Source organism: Coregonus lavaretus, assembly GCF_964263955.1.
Source record: "Coregonus lavaretus genome assembly, chromosome: 15".
In the NCBI taxonomy this organism is placed as follows: Eukaryota; Metazoa; Chordata; class Actinopteri; order Salmoniformes; family Salmonidae; genus Coregonus; species Coregonus lavaretus.
This window is the reverse complement of record NC_140002.1, coordinates 50,802,096-50,827,396: the sequence shown is the minus strand read 5'-3', so window position 1 is coordinate 50,827,396 and position 25,301 is coordinate 50,802,096. Positions and strand designations below refer to the sequence as shown.

At 41.7% G+C, this 25,301-nt stretch overlaps 1 protein-coding gene across 1 annotated transcript; it reads right to left on the bottom strand.

Annotated features, from left to right (window-relative positions):
• Positions 1-1,283: 1,283 nt before the first annotated feature.
• On the bottom strand, positions 1,284-25,285 carry alg8 (ALG8 alpha-1,3-glucosyltransferase). Its single transcript, XM_084179049.1, has 13 exons — positions 25,145-25,285; positions 24,673-24,751; positions 23,003-23,196; positions 16,991-17,100; positions 16,447-16,514; positions 13,460-13,586; positions 13,052-13,155; positions 10,699-10,819; positions 9,738-9,877; positions 8,372-8,511; positions 7,981-8,078; positions 7,778-7,850; positions 1,284-1,884 (listed from the first exon to the last, which is right to left on the bottom strand). The coding sequence occupies exons 1-13, from the start codon at positions 25,231-25,233 to the stop codon at positions 1,659-1,661; spliced, it is 1,569 nt and encodes a 522-aa protein (XP_084035175.1). The 5' UTR covers positions 25,234-25,285; the 3' UTR covers positions 1,284-1,658.
• Between the last annotated feature and the right edge of the window lie 16 nt (positions 25,286-25,301).

Here is a 25,301-nt window from a genome sequence, read left to right as displayed (position 1 = left end):
ACACCCACCTCAACTCTCAGATTATCCCTATGGGATCCTTGTATCTGGATTATATCCTTGCTTTTGATTTAATCACTGGACCAGTGGGTTTCCTCATGGCCAGGAATTGATCGGTCACTTTCCAGGAATCAGACATTTGAGAACTGAACTGAAGTTTGAAGGGGGAAACCTGTAGGTGAGAGAGGAGAAGGGTGAGGAGGTGAAAGATTGGGAATGGGTGAGGTCAGGGGTTGAGTGGAAAGAGAAGGAAAGGGAAGGAGGGAGGGATGCATGTGCAGAAAGGGACAGCGGGATTAGGAGTGAGCGAGAGAGCGCTGGAGGCCAACCTCACATCAATCTGCAGTAGATCTGTCTCGTCTGTCCTTGATGCTATGTCATTGAGAGGAGTTTCTGAGAAAGCAGACTGAGAAGGCAGACTCCTTGGCAGTGTATTAGGAAGTGTATAGCATCAGCCTTGGCAGTGAACTAGGTACAGTGCGTTGTGTTCAGCACAGTGCTGGCAGGCTTTCTCATGGCTGGGTGTTGGCAGGCTGTCAAGAGTTGAGCTCTTAGCTCTCAGCACGGCCACTGTTTCTTTTCACACACACACTCCTCACAGGACCCGCACACTGCACAGTACTGTAGGAACACACACACTCATGCATACGGTCAGGTCCAAAAGTATTGGCACCCTTGATAAATATTAGCAACAAATACTATAAAATTAGAGAACACATTGGGAGGAATCTTATAGCATTCCTCCATACAGAATATTTCCAGATCCTTGATATCCTTTGTCTGCGCATATGGACTGCCCTCTGTAGCTCAGCTGGTAGAGCACGGCGCTTGTAACGCAAGGGTAGTGGGTTCGATCCCCGGGACCACCCATACACAAAAATGTTTGCACGCATGACTGTAAGTCGATTTGGATAAAAGCGTCTGCTAAATGGCATATTATATTATATTATTAAACCACAGGTTTTCAATGGAGTTCGGAGACAGATGGAAATAGAGCTCTTTGGCCGCACACACCAGTGGTGGGTTTTGCGTAGAAAGATGCAAATGCAGAAAATAACCCCATACCTACTGTAAAATATGGTGGTGGATCTTTATTGTTATGGGGTATTTTGCTTCCACTGGTCCTGGGACCCTTGTTAAGGTCAACGGCATCAACTTTACCCAGTGCCAGGACATTTAAGTTGCCTCTGCCAGGAGGCTGAAACTTCGCCGCAAGTGGATCTTCGGGCAAGACAATTACCCTAAGCACACATCAAAATCCACAAAGAAATGGTTAATGCAACCAGGTTATTGTAAGGTTTTTATTTTTCATTTTTCCCCCTCGAAGATTTCAGTTTATTTTTCAATTGAATTGTTCACATTATAGGTAACATTAACAGTGGAAAAAGTTCTGACATGATTTATCTTTGTCTCATTCTTTTACATCACAAAAACCTGGCATTTTAACAGGGGTTTGTAGACTTTTTATATCCACTGTATAGATGCACACTTGAAGATCTGCTCTGGATGGACTCGTAACAGCATCGCAGAAATTTTTAAATGCCACCTTTATTTCTTTACACCTCAGAGTGCATTGCAAATGACATTCTATATGGCCCTTGGGATGCAACCATGGGATTGTTGATTGTGGATTGTTCGCTACTCACTAGTGTCTCTCTGTCTCATAGTTGTTTGTGTTTGTCTGTCCCGTCCTGCCTCAGTAGAGAGAGATAGAGGCGTATGAAGGAGTAAGAGACTCCCAGAGAGCAGTACACTGATGTCACCAGCAGGGGCACGAAGGGCAGGGTATGCTGCCATGGCGACAGAGGGTAAACAACCTCACAGAGGATCTCTACGGCAACCAGGCCCAGGAGGTAGGTGGCTTCCAGGGGGTTCAGGAGGGAGCCCCTGTAACAGAGTTAAGATTGTAGTGTAAGCTCACACAGCTTGAAATGTCTCCACACGTGTTGTCGAATTGTTCGTTTTTCGGTGGCGCAACTGGCTAGTACATTTTCAAACAGGTGGTCACATATACCTGAGATCAATACTGGTAAGGATTTGTGAGCGAGGAAGCTATACTGCTAAGCAGCACACAGTGGCGCTGGTTATACCGAGAGAGGAGCTAATTATGCTCTGACAAAAAGCAGTGCTCTTAGACAGGACCCAAACGTAAAAGGTATCAGTATGGGTAAACATGAATATAAACTAAATTTATTTGCAGATTATCTCCTGATATACCTGACCAATACTGAAAACTCAATGCCCCCTTGCAAAAAATATTTTCGGAATACTCTAAAATCTCAGGATATAAAATTAAAAATGAAATAATGGCAATGGGAAATAGAAAAACTCATGATCTACAGCAATCCTTTAAGTGGATTACAAACAACAAATATATAAAGATAACTTCATCCCATTACTCAACAATATGAAAGCAGATCTAATTAAATGGAACAATCTTCCCATAAATCTTACAGGTAGAATAAACCTCTTCAGAATGGCATAGCTCACAAAGTTTTTATATTTATTCTCGGTAATACCAAATACCCCACCGAAAATATTATTTTAAAAAGTATACTCGGTCATAACAGACTTTATATGGGCAAATAAAACTCATAGAATAAAAAGGAAAGTTTTACATCTTCCTAAGTCTAAGGGTAGTTTTAACCTTCCAGACATGGAATTGTATCAACACACCACCCAAGGCTTTTACAACATATAGTTAAAAGCACTAAAGAGGAACAATGGGTACATATTGAAGATGCCCATGCTCATCCCGAGAATCCTTTCACGTGTATATTTAAGGATAAAAGGATAAGGCTAAGAACATTAACAACTTCATAGTTAAGAACACTATAACAAAATAAAACATTCTACAAGAACCAATATCACTTCCTAAAAACACAACTCTATGGAACAATCCTTGGATAGCTTTTCAGAATTCACCGATAAATTGGTCCACATGGAAAACTAAAGGCATTGAAAATGTAAATGACTTGGTAACAGGAAATACATTTATTTCCATGACAGAATTAAAAAGCAATTTTGGACTGACCAATGTAGATATTTTCAAATAAACGCAACTTAAAAGTTTGATATAACGAAATTTCGATTTGAAATCTTTTGGACATCAGAGCAATCTTGAGGGAATCCGATTTTAGTCAGAAATTGATATTCATATGATAGGTAAGATATAAAAAACCTTGCAGAGAGCCTATCCAACTGACAATCTCTTAGAAAAAAAATATAAACTATTGGGAAAATAACTGATATTGGCACAAGATGGAGGGAATGTTGAAACATAACTAACGAAATTACAGTTAACGAAAATGTACACTTAATCCAGTGTAAACTAATGTATAGAATAGTATTATACAAGAGACAAAATTCACTAATTCTACAGCACAACGGCAGAGTCATGTTTTAAGTGTAAAACTATCAATGACTCAATAATCCACGCCTTCTGGGAATGCTATAAAGTCCAAAAGTTATGGGCATTAGAAAGTTGGCTGTCAGAAGTATTACAATGTAAATTAACTTTTAATCTATCGGTCTGCATATTTAAAGACATGGCATATGAGGATGCAGTGAGATACCCGATGGGTAGGACGATACTTTTCTCGTCAATCATCTTGAAAACACATATACTTAAAAACTGGAAATCAATGGAAAGGTCAAATGCTTTATTATCTAAATGTTGAAAGTGAGTGGGCGATGGAGAGAAACAAAATGGTGCAGTTTGAGGCCATGTGGTGGAGAGGGAAGCGGGCGCTGAAGATGTGGATGTGAGCAGGTGGGTCTGGGCAAGTGTGATGTTGTTGATGTTTGTATGCTGTTGTTTGTATGTGTATGTTTTGTATTGTCAAAAAAAAAAGTCAGACAAAAAAAAGCAGTGCTCTCCGATCATATCCCTGGAACTCACAGGGCGTGCAGACTTTTGTTCTAGCATTTACACACCTGATTGAACTGTCAACTAATCATCAAGGACAGTTGTGTAAAGTACTTAAGTAAAAATATATTATCTAGGCCCGGTTGAATAAAACATCTTAAGTGTTTCCCTAAAGGAATAATTTCCCCTTACCTAAGGGAAATGTTTAAGGGTGTTGTATAAAGCCCATCAAACATTTCCTTGGGTAAGGGCATCATTTAAGGGTTTTGCGGTAGTTTGAAGGCATGTACAGCAGAAAGAGTATCTGGTTACAATTGAGACGACCTGATTCACTGAATGAACATCTCCTCAAAGAGGATATATTTATTTTGGGAGATAGCAAAATAGAACTACATTCAAGACAGGAGAACATATTTCTTAGACTTACTTGTTTCTCAACTTGTTTCTATTACTTTCTAGCACGTCAAGCTAACTTACGGAGTAGGCAGCTAGCTAGCTTTGTAGCCATGGATTGTGCACCTTCCATTGTTTAGTAGCTACCTAGCTAGCTAGTGGATGTTTGTCTTTTGAAAATAGTGCAGAAGAAAGCAACATTCACCTCCACAAATGCTGTTTACATTGATATCCATACTGAATGAAGCACTTAAGGGATGTCATGGGCACCTATAACTTTTTCACTTAATTTAAGGGGGACATTTTCCTTAAAATGTTTTGTGCAACTGACTTAAAGTTAAGGAAACTTTAAGAGTAAAGATAAAGGGGAAATTTACTTAAGATGTTTTATGCAACCGGGCCCTGTACTTCACTATTTATATTTTTGACAACTTTTACTTCACTACATCCCTAAAGAAAATAATGTCCTTTTTACTCCATACATTTTCCTTGACACCCAAAAGTACTCGTTACATTTTGAATGCTTAGCAGGACCTACAATTTATTATTATTTTTTAAATGGTGCCGTCTGGTTTGCTTAATATAAGGAATTTGAAATTATTTATACTTTACTTGTGATACTTAAGTATATTTTAGCAATTACATTTACTCAAGTACTATTTTACTGGGTGACTGTCACTTTTACTTGAGTCATTTTCTGTTAAGGTATCTTTACTTTTACTCAAGTATGACAGTTGTGGTCCTCTGTAGCTCAATTGGTAGAGCATGGCACTTGTAACGCCAGGGTAGTGGGTTCAATCCCCACCCATACATAAAAATGTATGCACACATGACTGTAAGTCGCTTTGGATAAAAGCGTCTGCGAAATGACATATTATTTTTTATTTATTTATTTATAATTGGGTACTTTTCCCACCACTGATCAAGGACCACCTTGACTGAGAGCATTACAAATGTATAATGATATAGTTAGTTGTCAACAGCTTGACATACAGTGCTATGAAAAAGCATCCCCAAACCATCACACCACCACCACCATGCTTGACCTTTGGTATGATGTTCTTACTGTGGAATGCAGAGTTTGGTTTTCGCCAGGCATTACTGGAACCATGTCGTCCAAAAAGTTATACTTTTGAATAATCTGTCCATAGAACATTCTTCCAAGAGTCTTGATGATCATTCAGGTGCTTTTTGGCAAACTTGAGTCAACTTTTTGGACGAGATGGGTCCCATTATGCCTGGCGAAAACCAAACACTGCATTCCACAGTAAGAACATCATACCAAAGGTCAAGCATGGTGGTGGTGGTGATGGTTTGGGGATGCTTTGCTGCCTCAGGACCTGGACGACTTGCCTTAATAGAAGGAACCATGAATTCTGCTCTGTATCATAGAATTCTACAGGAGAATGTCAGACCATCCGTCTGTGAGCTGAAGCTGAAGCGCAGCTGGGTCATGCAGCAAGACAATGATCCAAAACACACAATCAAGTCTACATGAAAATTGCTAAAAAGCAACAAAATTGGAAGTTTTGGAATGGCCTAGTCAAAGTCCAGATCTAATCCCAATTGAGATGTTGTGGCAGGACATGAAACGAGCAGTTCATGCTTGAAAACCCACACGTCACTGAGTTAAAGCAGTTCTGCATGGAAGAGTGGGCCAAAATTCCTCCACAGCGACGTGAGAGACTGATCAACAACTACAGGAAGCATTTGGTTGGAGTCATTGCAGCTAAAGGTGGCACAACCAGTTATTGAGTGTAAGGGGCAATTCCTTTTTCACACAGGGGAATTGGGTGTTGCGTAACTTTGTTTATTAAATAAATATGTAATTGTTGTGTTATTTGTTCACTTATGTTCCCTTTACCTAATATTAGGTTTTGGTTGAAGATCTGATAACATTCAGTATCACAAATATGCAAAAGTAGAGAAAATTAGAAAGGGGGCAAATACTTTTTCCCCGTAATTCACATAAAGACCACAAGATGTGACCAAATTATTTTCCAAACACTTTCCTTGCTCAACAAAAAATTTCCTCTGTGTCATCCCAACTTTGAGATATTTCAACAAAAACGATTTTGTGGTAAATTGATCTAATTGTTTGAAATTAAAAAAAGTTGTAGATATATTCCAATGAAGTTAGAACTATATATATGTTTTAAATATACAAGTAGGAAACCCTTAAAATAAAAAAAATCCAGTTGTTTAGAGAGAAAAAAATGTAGATAATTTTTGAGTAAAGTAGTAACATGTTGGATGAGTGTGCTGGGGACAACTCCCCCCCCTAGGGAGTAACTGGCTAACTGGCTAGTTACCCCTTTATGGTTATGAATGTGTTTTTACCTGTCATTTAGTCGATGACTAGCCCAGTTTGCGCTAGTTTATGCTAACTTGCTAGCTAGCACCTTCACTTGCAACAAATGCTTGCCAGCTAGCTAGATAGCATAAGCTGCTAGGAGTGCTAGCTAGCAACCTTACTACCAGATCGTCTGAGGTAAAATATATTAAAAAGATAACGTAACTTAATTGCAGTTGTAAATGTTTCCACTAGTGACTGATAGCTTTACACTTAATGTTACTTTATAGTCTTTTAGCTATTTTACACAGCATTTTATGTCATATAGCTAGATAGCTAGCTACGTTTTTAAGAGAGCTTTTCAATTGGCATCTCTCACCCTGTTGTCAGTCACAGGTGGGGACTGGATTAGGTGTGAGCAGTGCAGGAGGTGGGCTCCAATTTTACTGGGGATAGCTTTATGTACAAATTAGAATTGTGCATTAGCAGAGGATAAGAGAGTTGTCACATCAATGTTACACTGAGTTAATTAGTTAAGCTAGTTATTAAATGTTATATTCCAATGTTAATTAATGTTATATTCCATTCCAATATTATATCCCAATTAATATTTTTTAAAATGATTTAGAAACAAATATTGAAAACCTTTTGCTCCTGAATGTCATTTTAAAGACTGCTGGGATTAAAAATCTTGCATTATTCAAATAATATTTAGTGCAATTGTACATAATGGATTGTATGAAAAAGGAACAACAAAGAAAGAACAAAGACAATCTATGTGCAGGTGAGTTAAAAAGAGGGACTTTACGTCAAATCTCCTCATAGTGCGGATATTAATGGTGACGTGTAACACCCCCCCCCCCCCCATATTGTATTTAAATTATTAAAATAAGACAACTAGACATAGCTTTTAAGTATTACTTACTGAAGAATTTCGAAATAAAACGTATTAAATGGATTTTAACACACTTGTATGAAACCCTATACCATAATCTTCTACCGGAAAACGTCCCTTTTCTAAAAACAACATTTCATGAAATAACTAAAAAAGTGTAAACTGTAGCCATTTATTTCCCTTTATAGTTTATTCGCCTAAGCATGACCTTCATCCAAATACAATTTTTTTCCCAAACGTTGCTTTTTTGTGTCAGCAATTAGACATTGTTCTTAGGGGGGGCTAGTTACCCCCTAGTACCCTATCTACTCTAACATGGAAGTTCACCCACCTGAACAACTTCTTTAAAGAGGTGAAGCTGTAGAGAGTGAACAGCAGCATCAGCAGGACTTTGATGGGCAGCTCTGTGACAACAAAGATTGACAGACAAACATTAAATATCCTAATCATCCAATATGACATTTCTAATAACAAAATGGCTTCTCAGAGGGAACCCAAATGGCACCAGTGGTGTCTAGTCGCAGAGGCTCTTACCTGCTGCAGTGAAGAGAAGTGGAAACAGAGAGTAATGCCCCGTGGTGGTCAGCATCAGGAAGATCCCAGCATCCTCTCTGCTCTCAACTGCTAGTACGCTGCCAAACAACAATAACACAAAACCCATTACAACAGGAAGAGGAGCTGTACAAAAAGTTCACACTTTGTTTATAAAAGATGTAACCAACTATGCCCGAGTTGTATTCATTAGGCACCAAACAGAAGAACATTTACTGAAACAGGGAGTGACTACCAGAGATGTCCAATAAGAAACCCATTTTAATTTTCAGTTGCAAAACGTTTTGCTACAGTGTGCCCCAATGAATATGACCCAGTTGCTGTCAATGGGTCACTGATAGCAGCGTCTGATAGTAGCATGTCAGCAGTTCACCTGAAGGGCAGTATAGCCATGAGGATGGCCTTCTCATGGACGTGCCAGCCGAACATGAAGGAGCCCAGGGCACAGACCACCAGGCAGCGCAGGAACCCCCGGGCACCACGCGGACGACGCCAGATACTCAACACCGCAGGCTGAGGGGGGTGGGGGAGCAGGGAGAGAGGGGGGTATCTTAACTTTTAATCTTTTACTTTAGGCTGGTACATATTATCCAAAGCCATATATTAATTTCTAAATATATAGCTCTGATATTATCTGGTTAAAAACAACTGCATTATTATATGTACATAGATTAAGTGTGTTTGTTTATAATAACAGTCTTTAGCAGGGGTTGAAACCAAAATTATTTTCCAATTGTTTAGTTCTGAACAGAACCATTATTATTTTTGTTACGTTCCACTGTTCCGACCTGCAAAATAAAGTTCTGAACCGGTTCAAACCTCCGAAAAGTACCGGTTTATATGGTTCCTTTCTGTTCCTTTTTAAACCTCTGAAATCGTCATGAAATTACTTCACCAATCAGTGCGGATGGAGCAGCTTGCTATTGGGCTACCTAGGCTATAGTTGTTTACATGCGCGATGAACAGACAAGTGTAGAGCGCGAGATGCGACTGAAATTTTGCGGGTGGGGAGAGAGCGAGAGGGGGTGGAGGGTGAGGCTTGGCTTGAAGCGCTGGGCACCTTGTTATGACATGCATTATCTGAATTAGGCCCACAGAATTATACCTATGGAGTAGCAGCTTCTATGGAGGAACTTTTGAATGTCTTTGAACATCAGAGAGTTGGCTTAACGTTGGACCAGAAACTAGCTAGCTAGCTAGCTAGCTAACAAGCTTGTGTGTGCACAGAGCGGCACCAGAATTAAAAACATGTCTTTCCATTTTGTAGTTCATAAATCCAATGTGAAAAATGATAACTATAGCATCTGTAACTAGCATTGAATAAATTAATCCATTCTTCTCTATTCAAAAATCTCTCCCTAATTTCTGAATCACGCTTGTAACGTCAGCTTCGGAGGGGGAGGGGCAGGTTGTCTACACATGCCCACACATTGGCAAAGTTTTTTCAGCTGGCAGGCAGACACTAGAATATGTTTCTGAGTGACAGAGTGAGTGCTTTGCATAGGCGCTTTGTTGCATTTTTTTGTGGGACTGAAAACAATGCCTGGAACGTAAAATAATGATATCAACCGGTTCCCATGCTTTTAAAATAACGGTTCTGTTCCGGAACAGAATACATGGATCACTTTCGTTCCCGGTTCTGATTTTGTTCCTCGAAAAATAGTTTTAGGTTCCAACCCCTGGTATTTAGTGGTGATTCTGAACAGGGCTGCAGAATTTTTGCCAGAGATTATGCTCACCATGATGGAGAGCAGAGTACAGATGAGTGTGATGGAGGGAGAGATGGAGGGGAGGACAGAGTGCTGGAACTCCTGCACCAATCCACCGGTCATTGAGGCTTTGGGAAGCTTTGCCGCGTCCAACAGCTTCAGACGCACACCTGAGAGAAACACACCACCCATTAAACCCCTGCTAACATGCCACAAATAGCATGTCTAAATCCCCTCAAATCCCCTCAACCGGTAATATTATTCCTTGAGTCGCTGTCCCTCCAGCCCATTCATAGGCTACTTTCTAGCAAGCCAAAAGATTTACCTGACAGACCCCCATTGATTTGGCCTTTACTACTAAAGCCCATAGAAACGCATTGAATAACACATTCATAAATGGCAAAAAAGACAGTAAAAAAATATATCATAAGAAACAAGGTTTTTAAGTGTCTGTCCTATATCTAGGAGATATAAGAAAGATCAGGAGATATATATATTTCTTACACATATTTAACCCTTTTTTTTGGGTAGGCACAAAACTACCTTCAAATGAGTCCCCTTTCCACAGTGGGGTCACATTAGTTTGTAGACCAAATGGTTTAGACGCTACAAACAGAAGTTGGCACATCGACGGTACCGACTTCAAACGAGTCCCCTGACACTTGTGGGGGTCGCAGAGCAAAACTGAGACCACCATCGTGTTTGTGAGAGTCATAATAGTTTTTAGGCCAAACGGTTCGGACGCTACAGACATTTTCGTGAGAAGACCGATTTTCGGGGTATCTCAAGTTCTGACAAACACCGCTCTAGCTCTGCCACCTTTCACCACAGATGCAGAAGTGCGACATCGGCAGATTGAGACGCATCCAATGCTTCTTAGATTGACGCACCAGTGTGTCAATAGACTCTAGGGGGTTAAATCATAACGCATAAGATTATATGGACAGGGGGGACCATACTGAAGTCATAGAGAGAGTAAACAGTGCCTTACCCAGCACAGACAGAGCTTTATCCACCATGTTGTAGAGGGCCCAGACGTTAGGGGCCCAGTAGGCATGGCACAGGCCCCTCTTAAAGGGGAAGAGTCTGGAAAGGACCTGGGGGAGCTGGCCCTGAGAGAGAAATTATAGTCACTGAACTATCCCTTTAAGACAGCAGCAGATACCCAATCACATTCACCAGTACATTACTTATTTGAGCTGGCTCAGTGCGTCACTAATATAAAATAACTGACAGAGCAGTTAGATAAAGCACAACAAAAAGTATATATACTTAATTTAACCTTTATTTTATCAGAGAGTCATACTGAGACCAAGGTCTCAATTACATAAATCACAGAAAATACAAGCAGAAAGAAAAACACGGTCATAAAAAACTAACACATTCATCAGTAATAAGTTCCTTAATAAGCTTTCTGAATTGCCCTAGCGGCACCAGAACATCAAATGTAAGAACATTTTGAAGATTGTTCCACAAATAAGGTGCAAGAAAAATAAAAGCTGATTTACCTAACTCAGTAGAGACCTAAAGTCTGACCTAAATGTCTAAAGTTTAGTAAAGATGTTAGGTACAGTGGGACTTTTAGTAAAAGGGCTTTATGAATGAAAACAGCAATGTATCAACCTACGTGACAGCAAAGAGGGCCAACCAACTTTCTGGTATAGAATGCAGTGATGAGTTCAAAAATTCTCGGCCGTAATAAAGCGCAGTGCGCTATGATAAACTGCATCTAACAGCTTTAATTAAGTGGCAATTGCGTTTATATAGATAATGTCGCAATAGTCCAGGGCCGATAGGAACGTTGACTGAATAATCTACTTTCTACTATTTGGCGAGACGCATTCGGAAAGTATTTTTCCACATTTCGTTACGTTACAGCCTTATTCTAAAATGGATTGAATTGTTTTTTCCCCCCTCATCAATCTACTCACAATACCCCATAATAACAAAGCGAAAAAACAGGTTTTAGAATTGTTTTCAAATTGATACAAAACTGAAATATCACATTTACATAAGTATTCAGACCCTTTACTCAGTACTTTGTTGAAGCACCTTTGGCAGCGATTACAGCCTCAAGTCTTCTTGGGTATGACGCTACAAGCTTGGCAAACCAGTGTTTGGGGAGTTTCTCCCATTCTTCTCTGCAGATCCTCTCAAGCTCTGTCAAGTTGGATGGGGAGCGTCGCTGCACAGCTATTTTCAGGTCTCTCCAGAGATGTTCGATCAGGTTTAAGTCCAGGCTCTGGCTTGACCACTCAAGGACATTCACAGACTTGCCCCGAAGCCACTCCTGCGTTGTATTGGCTGTGTGCTTAGGGTTGTTGTCCTGTTGTAAGGTGAACCTTCGCCCCAGTCTGGAGGTCCTGAGCGCTCTGGAGCAGGTTTTCATCAAGGATCTCTCTGTACTTTGCTTTGTTCATCTTTCCCTCGATCCTGACTAGTCTCCCAGTCCCTGCCGCTGAAAAACATCCCCACAGCATGCTGCCACCACCATGCTTCACCGTAGGGATGGTGCCAGGTTTCCTCCAGACGTGATGCTTGGCATTCAGGCCAAAGAGTTCAATCTTAGTTTCATCAGACCAGAGAATCTTGTTTGTCATGGTCTGAGTGTCTTTAGGTGCCTTTTGGCAAACTCCAAACGGGCTGTCTTGTGCCTTTTACTGAGGAGTAGATTCTGTCTGGCCACTCTACCATAAAGGCCTGATTGGTAGAGTGCTGCAGAGATGGTTGTCCTTGTGGAAGGTTCTCCCATCTCCACAGAGAAGCTCTGGAGCTCTGTCAGAGTGACCATCGGGTTCTTGGTCACCTTCCTGACCAAGGCCCTTCTCCTCAGATTGCTCTGTTTGGCCGGGCAGACAGCTTTAGGAAGAGTCTTGGTGGTTCCAAACTTCTTCCATTTAAGAATGATGGAGGCCACTGTGTTCTTGGGGACCTTCAATGCTGCAGAAATGTTTTGGTACCCTTCCCAGATCTGTGCCTCGACACAATCATGTCTCAGAGCTGTACGGACAATTCCTTCGACCTCACGGCTTGGTTTTTGCTCTGACATGCACTGTCAACTGTGGGACCTTTAATAGACAGGTGTGTGCCTTTCCAAATCATGTCCAATCAATGGAATTTACATTCAAATGCCTCTCCTGTGAACTAGTGACGTGCGACATACGCCTAGTTTCCTGAAATGAGTCACATTTTAGATCTGCGTTTACAAAATGCAGCAAGTGTTTTATCTTTCCTTTTCTGCGTGAAAAACGCAAAATCCTGTGTTAATGCGACCCGGACATAGAGGTAAAAATAAACATAAATGGTATCTACACAGCATGCTGTTGTACTGACAGAGTACATACCATAGCAATGAACGGGCCAAAGGACAGGGCACAGACAGAGATCACGATAGATCCCAGAGCTACCAGACGAACAGGACTGAAACTGCTCCATCTCACAGAGCCATCTGAAGGAAACACACAACAGAGAGGAACAGAGTGAATAAACTGTCTGGTTGGATATCAAATATTTGATCAGTGAGTTTATTACAGTCATATTCTCTCATTAAACTGTGAATTATTTTGTTCAGAATCAAATTCATTTGAAATGTCATCAACCACTGTTCACGCTTACTGTTACCCAGGTAACGTTACGTGCCATCTCTAGTGTTGCTCCTGAAAATGTTCATTTTCTGTTTATCACCCAACAGCTAACTCTGTGTTACACATGTAACCTGCTAGCTCTGGTGTTATCTCTGTAACCATGGTTACCTGTGTTGTCCTCGGTGAAGCAGTAGCTCCGCAGCAAGAAGATCCCGTAGGCAGGAGCAATGTACAGGTAGATGTGTTTCAGGTTCAGGAGAATAGCGAAAAGCAACGCCCCCTCCAGGTGTCTGCCCTGCTCAACCAGAAATAATGTCATAAAATAGCTACCCATTTCCGTAGGAAAAGACAGCAATCTGGACGCTTATAAAAAGATCCAGCTATGCCCTCCTACAAACCATCAAACAGGCAAAGTTTCAACACAGGACTAAGATTGAATCCTACTACACCGGCTCAGATGCTCGTCGGATGTGGCAGGGTTAGCAAACTATCACGGATTACAAAGGGAAACCCAGCTGCGAGCTGCCCAGTGATGCGAGCCTACCAGACAACTGGATTCTGGACTTCCTGACGGGTACCCCCAGGTGGTGAGGGTAGGCAACAACACATCTGCAACGCTGACCCTCTACACGGGGGCCCCTTCAGGGGTGCATGCTAAGTCCCCTCCTGTACTCCCTGTTCACCCACGCACGACTCCAACACCATCATTAAGTTTGACGATGAGACAGCCTATAGGGAGGAGGTCAAAGACCTCGCAGTGAAGTGTCAGGACAACAACCTTTCCCTCAATATCAGCAAGACAAAGGAGCTGATCATGGACTACAGGAAACGAAGGGCCGAGGACGCCCCCATTCACATCGACGGGACTGTAGTGGAGCGGGTCGAGAGCTTTAAGTTCCTCAGTGTCCACATCACTAAGGACCTATCATGGTCCAAACACACCAACACAGTTGTGAAGAGGGCCCGACAATGCCTCTCCCCCTCAGGAGGCGGAAAAGATTTGGCATGGGTCCCCAGATCCTCAAAAAGTTATACAGCTGCACCATCACCGCCTGGTATGGCAACTGCTTGGCATCTGACCGTAAGGCGCTACAGAGGGTAGTGCGTACGGCCCAGTACTTCACTCGGGCCGAGCTCCCTGCCATCTATACCAGGTGGTGTCAGAGGAAGGCCCGAAAAATTGTCAAAGACTCCAGTGACCCAAGGCACAGACTGCTCTCTCTGCTACCGCACGGCAAGCGGTACCGGAGAGCCAAGTCTGGGACCAAAAGGCTCCTGAAAAGCCTCTACCCCCAAGCCATAAGACTGCTCAACAGTTAATCAAATAGCTACCCGGAATACTTGCATTGACCCCCTTTTTTTGTTGCACTGGCTCTATGCACACTCACTGGACTCTACCCACACATACTACACAGCCACTCTAACACACACACACATTGACACCACACACACACTTTCACACTCTTTACATGCGCTGCTGCTACTCTGCTTACTAGCTATCCTGATTGCCTAGTCACTTTTACCCCTACCTACAGTGCCTTCAGAAAGTATTCACACCCTTTGACTTTTTCCACATTTTGTTGTGTTACAAATTGGGATTCAAATGGATTTAATTGTCATTTTCTGGTCAATGATCTACACAAAATACTCTCTAATATTAAAGTGGAAGAAGAATTCTAACATTTGTAAAAAATAAATGTTATTAAAAATAAAACACTAATATATCTTGATTAGATTAGTATTCAACCCCCTGAGTCAATACATGTTAGAATCACCTTTGGCAGCTATTACAGTTGTTAGTCTTTCTGGGTAAGTCTCTAAGAGCTTTCCACACCTGGATTGTGCAACATTGGGCCATTATTCTTATTTCCAGATCGTGCAATAGATTTTCAAGCAGATTTAAGTTAAAACTGTAACTCGGCCACTCAGGAACATTTATATTTTCTTCTTGTTAAGCAACTCCAGTGTAGATTTGGCCTTGTGTTTTAGGTTATTGTCCTGCTGAAAGGTGAATTCATCTCCCAGTGTCTGGTGGAATATTTGTATTCTGTACAGGCTTCCTTCTTTTCACTCTGTCAATTAGGTTAGTATTGTGGAGTAACTACGATTGTTGATCCATCCTCAGTTTTCTCCTATCACAGACATTACACTCTGTAACTGTTTTAAAGTCACCATTGGCCTCATGCTGAAATCCCTGAACGGTTTCCTTCCTCTCCGGCAACTGAGTTAGGAAGGACGCCTGTATCTTTGGAGTGAATGGGTGTATTGATAAACCATCCAAAATGTAAATTATAACATCACCACACTCAAAGGGAAATTCAATGTCTGCTTTAAAAAATGTTTTTACCCATCTACCAATAGGTGCCCTTCTTGACTCCGTTTTTGAAATTCACTGCTCGATTGAGGGACCTTACAGATAATTGTATGTGTGGGGTACAGAGATGAGGTAGTCATGAGAAAATAATGTTAAACACTATTATTGCACACAGACTTAAGCACATTTTTACTCCTGAACGTATTTAGGGTTGCGATAACAAAGGGGTTGAATACTGACTCAAGACATTTCAGCCTTTCATTTTGAATACATTTTTTAAAATTTCAAAAAACATAATTCCACTTTAACATTATAGGGTATTGTGTGTAGGCCAGTGACCAACAAATCTCAATTTAATCCATTTTAAATTCAGGCTGTAACACAACAAAATATGGAAAAAGTCAAGGGGTGTGAATACTTTCTGAAGGCACTGTACATATTACCTCAACTACCTGGTACCCCCGCACATTGACTCGGTACTGGTCCTCCTTGTATATAGCCTCGTTATTCTTATTTTATTGTGTTACTATTTCCTTATTTTTTTGGCCATTTTTTTCTTACTTTTTAACTCTGCATTGTTGGGAAAGGGCTCATAAGTAAGCATTTCACGGTAAAGTGTACACCTCTTGTATTCGGTGCATGTGACAAATACAATATTATTTGATCAAACCTACATTCAAATGAAGAACAAGATAGCACAAACATTCATGTTTCTTAAACTAATCTAAATAAAGGATCTTGTTAACTTTGTGCTTGTCAGCTTGCTGCCATGATTCAGCAAGGTTGAGTTATGCAGGAATCATTGGTGTTGTGGGGAAGGGTGGTTGGGTAGGTACAGTACCTGTAAATGTCTTGCCACTGATAGCAGCAGTATTCCAAACAGGAATCCATTGTACTGGAAATGAATGTCTGGATAGAAACGCTAAGGACATGAGAGACTAGCTGGTTAATACCCGTTATGGTAGCTAACAGCATTAAGTGATCTCCATTCACCACTCTTATTTTTCAAGCTTTAGTTTCTCCAGACTGGTTAGTTACAGCTCTATAGAGTTTAATTGCCATAATGAACTAGGTAATGTAAGCTCCTTGACCTTGTGAAAACAGCTGGGTCATGTTCATTAGGGCAGTATGTGGTCTTACCATTTGACCTGACGAAGATCCTTGTGGATCAAAAAGTCAATAAAGGTGGTAATTGGAAGCATATTCAGTGTGCAAGCCTTTCTCTTCTTTTCATATTCATTAGGGAACACCATTTTAAAACATGAGTTTTAAATGAGTTTCTTATTGGACAGGTCTCGGTAATCCTTCTATGTTTCAGTGTGTTTTCTTCCATTTTGTGGCCTAATGAACATAACCCAGCTCTTAGAGTAGTGAGTGAAGGATACGGTCAACGATGAGGAGGCCAAAGTTCCACAGGAGCAGAGCTGCCAGGATGAAAAATGGATGCCCCAGGAGGTCCTTGGAACCCTTCTCCTCTCTCACACTTCTACAGCATCTGGAGGAAGAGAGAAAAACAGTAGTTCTAAATGGGGGACTGTACAGTATATACAAAACACAAAAAATAAACATAAACAAATAAAATCCTTAAAAGGGGCAGTGCAGTCAAAAACCTGATTATCCTGTGTGTTAAATATATTTCCACACTATGAGGTTGGAATAATGCTGTGAAATTGTGAAAATGATGATAATGCCCTTTTAATTGTAAGAGCTGCTTGAAAAGACCACCTGAAATTTCAGCTTGTTTTGCATGGGTGGGGTTTTGGTATAAGTTAATAGACCAATAACAAAGAGAGTTTGCCCTCCTCTCTGCCAATAACGTACAGTTATGAATAGAACTACTGTTCCCTGAAGGAGGGAACAAGGTATAACATACTATGGGGAGTCAACGACCAATCACATTCACCTGAAGAAAACTAAAACACACCCAATGGGCCAATAAATGCAGAGCCTGCCCTTGGAAGCCCTACCTTCCTGGCTATAATACCAGCGTTAATTTATTCAATTCAGTACCGCTCTTCAACAAGCCCAAACCCCCTGACGGCGCGGGGCCAAAACATGTTATACGTCATTCCCTCCTTCAGGGAACAGTAGTTATATTCATAACTGTAAGTTCCCTTTCAGTCGGTCACTCGGTATAACATACTATGGGTATGTGTGGGGTACAGAGATGAGATAGTCATTACAAAATCATGTTAAACACTATTATTGCCCACAGAGTGAGTCCATGCAACTTATTATGTAAATGTTAAGCAAATGTTGTACTCCTGAACCTATTTAGGCTTGCCATAACAAAGCGGTTGAATACTTATTGACTCAAGACATTTCAGCTTTTCATTTTTTATTTATTTGTAAACATTTCTAAAAACACTATTCCTCTTTGATGCCATCGGGTATTGTGTGTAGGCCAGTGAAAAAACATCTACATTTAATCAATTTAAAATTCAGGCTGTAACACAACAAAATGTGGAATAAGTAAAAGGGTGTGAATACTTTCTGAAGGCACTGTACGTAAATCAATCGCTGGGACACACAGACTGTATTAGCCACCGAAGCGTGAGCATTTTGAACTCCTTGAAGTGCTTGTCCAAACCACGCAAGTCCAGGATGGGACGCAGTGTTCCATTGCTGTTAGGAACTAGGAAATACCGGTTGTACCAACCACTCCGTACTTCCGACAGGGGAACCACCCAAATAGCCCGCTTCCAAAGAAGAGAGGAAATCTTCTCTCTCAAAACAGGCACTAGGACACATCCACGGTGACACCTCGAATGCGGCCAACCACCTATACATTGTCATCTGCAGGGGTGGAGCACCACCTTGAGGACTGGGATAATGTGGTTATTTTGTCATGTCCTCTCACACCCGCCACTCCCGACAACCTTGTGTCCGACTGCGGGGAGGAGACTGATTTATGCTCACATATGGGTGATACCTTACTTTCGATACCCTTGGACACCACTGGGCCTTGGGTAGAAGCACTACACTCACTACTGCAAGTCGCTCTGGATAAGAGCGTCCACCAAATGACCAAAATGCAAATGCTCAATGTCACCATTGACAGCCATTCTCAGTGGTGCATGACATCGAAGCCCCGCATATGAAAAAGATTTGGATCCAGATATCATACCCGAGTCTCCTAGTCATAAACCAGAGTTGGACGGGCATTCACGTGCATTTTCCTTGCAGGAAGGTTATATTGCACGAGTTCCCAACATGACTTGAACGCAGGAAGAAAGCACTGCTACTTGCTGCTTTTGCTTCTCCTCGGAACGGGACTGCATGGACTCCATAGTTGAGCCAAACACTCCTTTGGCGAAATTGGCTCGCCCAAAACAATTCCCCCCGCTCCGGTAGGCTATTTGTGACACTGGTCCACCGGAACCAGCCGCCCTCTATTCGGGAACGAACGACTAAGATTACCCTCTCTGTTAGCCTCCGAGATGAGGTGGCTAACTAGCTTCCCATACAGACCTGCAAACTAGACGCGCCCCCTATAAAACAGTTCCACATTCATGCAACTTGGCTGAATGCGAGTTACTCCAGGTAAAAAAACGGAAAGAGAGTCAAGCGACTCTTTACGGCAGTCATCACAGGTGGTAAAAAATGTCCCAACCTGGGTTAACTCTGTTGCAAAGGAGAGGAAAGCCATACTGCCGGTTTGCTGCTTCGCAGCCCAGCGCGATATCCGCGGCAGAGATATGATGCTGCCAGAGCTAGCTCATCCATCTCTTTCTCTGAAAAACCCCCAGAACCAGTCAGAGATACAGTACCACATCCTTTCCAGAATGCGGTTCCCGAACACCTTCAGGGAAGCATAGAACCCAGCCAACTAGCCCATTGCCTGGCTGGGATGCCCATTGGGGAATTGAACCCAAGTCTCCCGCATGACAGGTGGGGAACAACTCCGATCCGAAAACAGCACCTCTCCCTGTCTTCGGCAGCCCTGAGGCCGACGTAACACCATTCTTAAAAAAAAAAAGAGGCCCTTCTCCAGTAAACCCAATCTTCCTCAGAAGTCAGTAGACAACAGAGTCTGACCTCAGCCGGTGACACCGGTCACACGAGCTGGTCCAAGCCAAGGCAGCCTGAGGCGTGTTTCCACCCCCGGCAAACAGGACAACATTGAGTATCTTTAATTTTCATTGTGAAACCACATGCCCTAGGGCATGGTCGGAGGTTCAAATCCGTCTGGTTAGCCTTTTTGAACTTACTCTTACCACTGGCAATCTTACTCAAGCAAGGAAGCACTGGCTACACAAGCCGAGCAGAAGTGGTAGGCAAAGAAGCATTAGCTGAAAGTAATTCGCTTTTAGTAAAACACAAAAAACGATACCAACACCCAAAACTCGCAACATCTAGGGGGACAAGTACTCTCTCCCCACTAACAGACACCCAAGTCGGAGCAGAATCCAGTAGTCTTGAAAAATTGAGTGATATGTTCTCCTTCAGACGAGCTGAAAAGTGAAGAATTTAGTAAATTAATGTGAGCCCCGGTGTTGTAGCTAGGAAGGCGGGGCTTCCTAGGGCCGGCTCTGCATTCATTGGCCCGTTGGGCGTGTTTTTAGTTTTCAGGTGAAAGTGATTGGTCGTTGACTACCCAAAGTATGTTATACCGATTGACCAACAGTCCCACCCAATACACGACATCAGGACAGATTTTTCTCTGCAACCCGATCCACCCACATAGAATTGTTCCGAGAGCCGGTCCGTGACCCGCCAAATAACATTAATTTATTAGGCTATTCCAGAATCAAATCGACTATAGGCTGCAAAAATAGCCTACATTTATTTAGTAGGCTATTGGCTACTCAAACCTTTACCAGCCACACAGATATAAACTTTATATGGCCTGCGTATGGTTTAAATGAACGAAAGCCTGAATAATTAACTGAATTATTGTAAACAAATACCTGCTTGCACTTTTGCAGGCTGTGTATCCATCTACCAGGTTGTTGTCCTCCTTGTCCACAATGACTCCAAAATCCTTCCAAACTGGAGATTTCACTTGCGCAGCACCTGTTTCCACGATGGTATATATCACCATCACAACCTTTCTTTCCATTTCTCCTTATGTTAGCCATTTTCGCTTGAGCTAAGAGTCTGAAAAAATAAACTTGCCAACGTATTGTCGCGTGGCAGAAGGGAACATAAGCTCTGCAGGTGGACAAATTAGGAATGTTTCAGAACCACACAAATATCCTACTAATGGACAGTTCCCTGCTCCACTCTCTCGCTGGGTGGCTAGTAGCCTAGGCAATACAGTGCCTTCGGTATTCAGACCCCTTGACTTTTTCCACATTTTGTTACGTTACAGCCTTATTCTAAAATGGATTTTAAAAAGTATAATCCTCATCAATCTACACACAATATCCACAAATCACAAAGCAAAAACTGGTTTTTAGAAATGTTTGCTAACGTAAAAAAAAAAAAAGAAACTGAAATATCACATTGACATAAGTATTCAGACCCTTTACTCAGTACTTTGTTGAAGCACCTTTGGCAGCGATTACAGCCTTGAGTCTTCTTGGGTAGGACGCTACAAGCTTGGCACACCTTTATTTGGGAGTTTCTCCCATTCTTCTCTGCAGATCCTCTCAAGCTCTGTCAGGTTGGATGGGGAGCGTCGCTGCACAGCTATTTCCAGGTCTCTCCAGAGATGTTCGATCAGGTTCAAGTCCGGGCTCTGACTGGGCCACTCAAGGACATTCAGAGACTTGTCCCGAAGCCACTCCTGCGCTGTCTTGGTTGTGTGCTTAGGGTCGTTGTCCTGTTGGAAGGTGAACCTTCGCCGCAGTCTGAGGTCCTGAGCGCTTTGGAGCAGGTTTTCATCAAGGATCTCTCTGTAATTGGCTCCGTTCATCTTTCCCTCGATCCTGACTAGTCTCCCAGTCCCTGCCACTGAAAAACATCCCCACAGCATGATGCTGCCACCACCATGCTTCCCCGTAAGGATGGAACCAGGTTTCCTCCAGACGTGACGCTTGGCGTTCAGGCCAAAGAGTTCAATCTTGGTTTCATCAGACCAGAGAATCTTGTTTCTCATAGTCTGAGAGTCCTTTAGGTGCCTTTTGGCAAACTCCAAGCGGGCTGTCATGTGCCTTTTACTGAGGAGTGGCTTCCGTCTGGCCACTCTACCATAAAGGCCTGATTGGTGGAGTGCTGCAGAGATGGTTGTCCTTCTGGAAGGTTCTACCATCTCCACAGAGGAACTCTGGAGCTCGGCCAGAGTGACCATCGAGTTATTGGTCACCTCCCTGACCAAGGCCCTTCTCCCCCGATTGCTCAGTTTGGCCAGCTCTAGGAAGAGTCTTGGTGGTTCCAAACTTCTCCCATTTAAGAATGGAGGCCACTGTGTTCTTGGGGACCTTCAATGCTGCAGAAATGTTTTGGTACCCTTCCCCAGATCTGTGCCTTGACATAATCCTGTCTCGGAGCTGTCCGGACAATTCCTTCGACCTCATGGCTTGGTTTTTGCTCTGACATGCACTGTCAACTGTGGGGCCTTATATAGACAGGTGTGTGCCTTTCCAAATCATGTCCAATCAATGGAATTTACCACAGGTGGACTCCAATCAAGTTTTAGAAACATCTCAGGGATGATCAATGGAAACAGGATGCACATGAGCTAAATTTCGAGTCTCATAGCAAAGGGTCTGAATACTTATATAAATACTGTATTTCTGTTTTTTATTTTTAATACATTTGCAAACAATTTTAAAAACCTGTTTTCGCTTTGTCATTATGGGGTATTGTGTGTAGATAGATGAGGAATTGTTTTTATTTATTCCATTTTAGAATAAGGCTGTAACGTAACAAAATGTGGAAAAAGTCAAGGGGTCTAAATACTTTCCAAATCCACTGTATCTGCCTCACCGCTCACATAGCCTAATGGAAAATGCAACACAATTCAACACAACAAGCTCCTGGGTTTGTAAAATAATAATATTATCTTGATTTAAAACATTTCCGACCTGCAATATAATTGTTCTGAACCACGAGCTGACCTGCGAGTTGAAAGGATGTTTTCATTCCACCTGCCAGCTGATTTATTTGCGGCTCAACCGCGGGAAAACCGTGGGTATCCGACCCGATGCAGGACTCTACCTCAATCAGACTACTCCCAGACAGTCCTAGCAAAATTCTTGCTTGAGAAATTGCTTTCTGCTAAGAAGCTATTTTTGTTTATTTTTAACCATTTCAATTGTAAAGTGTTACCCAGAAATGATTTGATATTGAGATAAACACAGCTGCATTAGACCTTTAAAGTCTGAGCATGATGACCAATTTAGTACATGTCCATTTATGAGATACTTTAATACTTAAGGCATCCTCCTTGCATAAAACATATTTATTTTCATTTCTTTAGCGTCTCCTTTCCTCCTGGAGAAAACACTCACTCTTTGACGGCGTAAATAAAGACCACGTCCGTCACGATCACAGAGAGCCTCTGGAAGAGGACGGTAGCAGGACTGGTGTAGATGAGATTCTGCACCACCAGCATCTCCTTGTCAAAGTGCTGAGCCACGTGGGACAGGCCATACTCAAACCAGGCAAACAAAGGAGGGTAGTCCAGGGTCCACTCTGAGGTGTTCTACACAGAAAGACAAACACACAGACATTAACATTTGTATGCTATAGGTATCAATATCTTCCGACAGGTAACATTCCCTCTATCTTTTTTTTGGCACTGAGCAAATTTCAGGTTTGCTGAGTGCAAACTTGAACATTGTGGAAATTCTGTGCAACTTCCAGCGTGCGTTTACTGTGAACACTGAGGCTGTACCCGCTTTAAGTTACAGTTTCAGACAGTGGTCAAGTAGCCTACTGTGGATGATCATAATGTAGGCCTACCAGAGTGGCCTACCATCAGAAACAATGGAGAAAATGCATTCCATAACATGGAAATAGCTGTTCTATCATTCAGCTTACAGTGGTGTTCAATGTAGGCCTACATTCCTTGCGACTTTTGAAAAAAACATGCAGGGCTTGACATTAACCTGTTTATCCACTTGTCCTTCAGACAAGGAGGTGACGGAAAATGTTGTTGTGTTGTTTGATGCAAGAAACCACTTTACAAAATAAAAAGCATTATTCCAATACCATTATTTCAGAGAATCAGACAAATTATGCTACCCTCTGCCTATTGGCTACTTAGCTTATTCAAGTCCATCTCAGAATACAACTCTGCCCCTTTAAGACAAAAAGAAAAGCTCTTTACCTGACTCGCTTTACAAAGATGTAGAAATGTACATGTTTTGTGCTCTTGTAAGAAGCAATCACTCCCCCATTGCTGACTACAGATGATCTATAACTGGGCTAATAACTCACTAACTAGCAAAGGATATGAACAAACGTGCACACTTGGCTTCATGCAGCTCTCGCTTTGATCTCAAAACAAACTAATCTACTCACGACTGCTTATGCAGTAAACACAGTCCAATTCAAAATGAATGGCACAGACGCATTATGGCAATGATCTATTTGCATATAGGCCTACTGCAGCTCTGATTGGTTATGGCGCATCGATCTATGTAGAGTACAGGCATGAGTCGTGCCTGTCAATGCTATAGAATCCTACTCCAAAGCATTCTGCCTAAAACAAAATCTCTTGCATAGTTAGTTTTGCAGAGTTTTGGTATGTTGCATTGAAAGTGGCTTATATTGCATTTATTCTTTCACAATTCCCACAGTAAATGGAAACGTTGGTAGTGTTAACTAAGGGGTAAAACTCTACAAAGTTGAGTGAAGTTCAATCTCGTGCTTCTCTGCGCGGGCTGATATTTTAGAGGGAACATTGCCGAAAGGTGGCGACGCTCTTCCCTCAATCTCAGTGTGGATTCGTTGCGCTATCTGACGCAAGATAATGATATAGCTATAGTATTTGTAGCTAGAAATAGCCTATGAGCACTTAATAATAATAATAATAATAATAATAATAATAATAATAATAAAGCACTTAAGGGGTGAGTGACACACAAAGTCTGATGCATACAAATCATGTATTATGCATGCATGTACAGTATGTATGTATGTATGTATGTATGTATGTATGTATGTATGTACAAACCTCATGGTACCATTTTGATACAGGAAAGCTGTAAGTGATGGCGAGCCAGTTCCTGTGAACCTCAAAGTCTGTGGAATGACTGAAATATCCAGAAAACACTGTCAGAGATAACCACACGACACAACACAACATACCTCAATGTACCTCACACTGTTAAAAAAAACCTGTACACAGATAGTTTTAGGACAGTGTAGTTAAGAGGCTTGATGCTCTTATGACACATTTTCCTGATTTGAATAAAGATGTGACAACTAATGCCCTAACCACTTATTTATAGTTAGTTATGTGTGTAAACGTGTATGTTTGAATAACTTTTTCAATCCATTGGCAAAGCTGCCAATGCAGTTAGCAAGCTAACGCAGGCTTGCGACACAACTAATCAATGAATTAGAACTGATAAGAGACCTTGAAATATACATGTTTAGCACTGACACTTGTAATCTATTATACATTATGAGAATGTTTAACTTACTATGCGTTTATCAAAATACATTTCAGGAAAGAAACGCCGAGTGCTAATGCAGGAAACCAACTCCAGTTGTCTGCTGTGGGCGTCGCCATGACAGTTTCTTTTGGTTTTGTAAAAAAACTTTATTGAGATGTACAGTATTTTTATGTACAGTATCGGT